Below are 3,468 nucleotides of genomic sequence, written 5' to 3' on the forward strand. Positions count from 1 at the left end.
TATATGGATATATACATAATCCTGCAGAGGTTATAATTTAAATGGGGAGCCCAAAATAATCTCCCAATTCCATTAGAGCTATGCTAAGAGGAAAAATTGTGTAAGCAAAAACCAGAGATCCATATAGGTACCTATACCATGTGACTGCACATCCAGAATGTCTTGTGCATGTTTGATTTGCTGCATTTTGCAGTGCAATGAACCGAAAAGAATAAGACACATGCTGAGATTAGTCTGTCCTGCTGATAATCCCCCACAGTGCTCTCTTGATATCCTTGTTTCTCAGGCTGTAGATGAAGGGGTTCAGCATTGGGGTGACCACAGTGTACATCACCGAGGCCACTGCACCCTTCCTAGGGTAGGGGGAGACAGATGAACTGAGGTATACCCCAAGACCTGTTCCGTAAAACAAGCAAACAACTGATAGGTGAGAGCCACAGGTAGAAAAGGCTTTGTACTTCCCGCCTGTTGATGGGATTCTCAGAATGGAGGAAACAATTTGAGTATAAGAGCAAAGGATCCCTGAGAGTGGAATGCCACCAAAAATGGCCCCCATGAAATACATTAGTATGGTATTGATGGAGGTATCAGAACAGGCAAGGTGGAGAAGCTGAGGTGCATCACAAAAGAAATGATGAATTTCCACACTTGTGCAGAAGGTAAGTTGTGACACCATCAAACAGTGAATCTGAGAGTCCAAAAGGCTGCTGAAAAATGACACAAGGACCAAAAAGCCACAGAGGCATGGGTTCATGATGACTGGGTAGTGCAGGGGGTGACAAATGGCCACAAACCGGTCATATGCCATCACAGCCAGGAGTAGATTGTCCAAACATCCAAATAGGAAAAAAAAGGACACCTGAGTTAGGCAGTCTGCATAGGTGATAGATCTACTGTGTGTCTGAATGTTCAACAGCATCTTGGGGATCGTAGTGGTGCTGAAACCAATGTCAGCCAAGGACAGGTTGGAAAGGAAGAAGTACATGGGTGTGTAGAGGTGGGGGTCAGAGCTGACAGCCAGGATGATGAGCAGGTTCCCCAGCACAGTGACCAGGTACATGGACAGGAACAGCCCAAAGAGAAGGGGCTGTAGTTCCAGGTCATCTGAGAGTCCCATGAGGAAGAATTCTGAGACACCAGTTAGATTCTGTGGTTCCATGAAGATGGGACACCTCTTGAAAAAGAAGAGAGTGTTGAATAAACAAAACAAGTGTAGAGACATCCAGCTAAGTGTGAATATTTTGATGCAAGCAATTCACAAGTAAAGCATTCACACTTGAGGATCCTACCTCCTGTTACCTTCAGCAACATTTCTCAATTGTAAACTCTTCTTAGAACTCTTTCCTGATTGGTGTCTTGGCAATTTACCTGTTTCTACATATACCCATCATGAAGACATTGAGCCAAAGAATGTTAGACAAGCATCTAAATATATAAACACAGAAATATTTAGGGGCGCCTGGGTGGCTCAGTTGGTTAAGCATCTGACTCATGAGTTCAGCTCAGGTTATGGTCTCATGGTTTGTGGGTTCAAGCCCCTCATCAGGCTCTGCACTGACAGCGTAGAGCCTGCTTGGGCTTCTCTCTCTCCCTCTCACTCGGCCCCTCCCTTGCTTGTACTTTCTTTCTCTCTCTCAAAATAAATAAATAAACTTTAAAAAGAGGAATATTTAGTTATACTTGCTTTGGAACTCATATTTGTGGCCAGGAAAAGTTGAGTTTTCTTGCTATCCCTGCATGATCCCATTGCCCTCTTCACTTCAGCTGCCCAAAGGCAAACACTGTCACGAATGTGGCAGTATATTTTCCTTTCAGTGTTTCCGTAATATTAGTACTGATGTATTCATGAACAGTTTTCTTAAGAACTTACTTAATGCTGGGGCGCCTGGGTGGCTCAGTCGATCGAGTGTCTGACTTCGGCTCAGGTCATGATCTCATGGTTCGTGAGTTCGAGCCCCGCGTCAGGCTCTGTGCGGACAGCTCAGAGCCCGGAGCCTGCTTCAGATTTTGTGTCTCCCTCTCTCTCTACCGCTCCCCGACCTGTGCTCTATCTCTCCCTCTCAAAAACAAAGTTTAAAAGAAACCTTACTTAATACTATAATAATGCTCACATTGCTTTCTTCATTCTCACTTACCACAATAATGTGTTTTAAGTGTCTCTGTGAAGTACACACATCTATTTCAAGCACTTCAAATGATGCTTAGTATTACCTGATGGATGACTTTATTTTATTTTTCCATTTCTTATTATAATATTCCTAATAAAATTCTTCTGCACACTTCCATATTATACAAGAATTTCTATACCATATAAGCAGAAAGGTGAAGAATTGTAAAAATCAATACATGTACAATTCTACTATTAATTATCTATATTTATTTTCCTAATAGAAAAGGTAGACAAAAGCAACTTCATGCTTTTATTGTCAAGGTATAGAATTGGAAAGATGCCTGAAGTCTGTGTTGCCATGCTCTTTCATAGTAGATCCACATGAAAATTCTATTTTTGTCTAGGGAATAATATTTCCAAGTCACAGATATCCAAAATAGGCTGCCAAATGCATTACTCCTCATAAAAAAAAATCCTATGATCTATAATATTCATACAGTAAAGGCCCCCGTAAACCATTTGGCCCATTTCCCTGATTCACAGACGAAGTCACAGAATCTCAAGAGAAGGAATTGGTCGTCCTCTTTCTGTTTTCTCATCTGGGACAAAAGCATGTGTGAAATTGAAGAAATCATTCCACACTGGTGGAGTGCACAGAGTCTTGGGATGGGAATCAGGACTTTGAGTCTCACATCTGTCACATACTAAATCTGGAGTATTTGCAAGCTCTCAACCTCTCCGTGCTGGTATCCCTCTAGGTATCACCTAGAAATGGGGAGAACAGTACCCAAGTGGCACCTAACAGAGGTTTGTACTGGAAGGAAGAGAAGCACGCAGAGAGAGCACTGAAGCCATATTGTCTATGCTCTGTTTCTGAGAACCAATGTAGGGTCTATTCAATATTGAACAGAGATCACTGTTGTCCTTGTCACCTACTCTGTGCCAAGCAAAGTATAGACTCTGGGAAATCAGAAATGAATGTGATTCAGTTGTTTCCCTCCAAACACTCAGTACCTACCTGCATAAGAACAACAACAACAACAAAAAATGTTCTCTCAGGATGTCAGGAAACCCAAAACTTCCAATCACAGGATATTTAATTGGATAGATGGTGCTTAGCCTTGAGAATGACAGTAAAAACAATATTAATAATACCTAAAATTTACCTTGCCCTTACTATATGCATTCATCACATATTTAGTCACATGTACAGTGCTCATGTTAATTCTTACTCAGTGCAGTTGTATAAACCAGATCAAAGATATTAAGAGCTTGCCCAGTCCCATACAGATAAAAAAGTAGGGCAGATAAGATTCAAAATTCAATGGCGGGTCCCTGTTTCTGTGAACTTCAGAGCG

The 3,468-nt window shown here is 41.7% G+C and overlaps 1 protein-coding gene across 1 annotated transcript; it reads right to left on the reverse strand.

The window, feature by feature from the left end:
• Positions 1 to 229: 229 nt before the first annotated feature.
• Positions 230 to 1,222, reverse strand: LOC121013830 (olfactory receptor 7E24-like). Its single transcript, XM_040449637.1, has one exon. The coding sequence runs from the start codon at positions 1,220 to 1,222 to the stop codon at positions 230 to 232; it is 993 nt and encodes a 330-aa protein (XP_040305571.1).
• Between the last annotated feature and the right edge of the window lie 2,246 nt (positions 1,223 to 3,468).

This window comes from Herpailurus yagouaroundi, unplaced genomic scaffold (assembly GCF_014898765.1).
Source record: "Herpailurus yagouaroundi ecotype Mexico unplaced genomic scaffold, PumYag 200, whole genome shotgun sequence".
NCBI classification, from domain to species: Eukaryota; Metazoa; Chordata; class Mammalia; order Carnivora; family Felidae; genus Herpailurus; species Herpailurus yagouaroundi.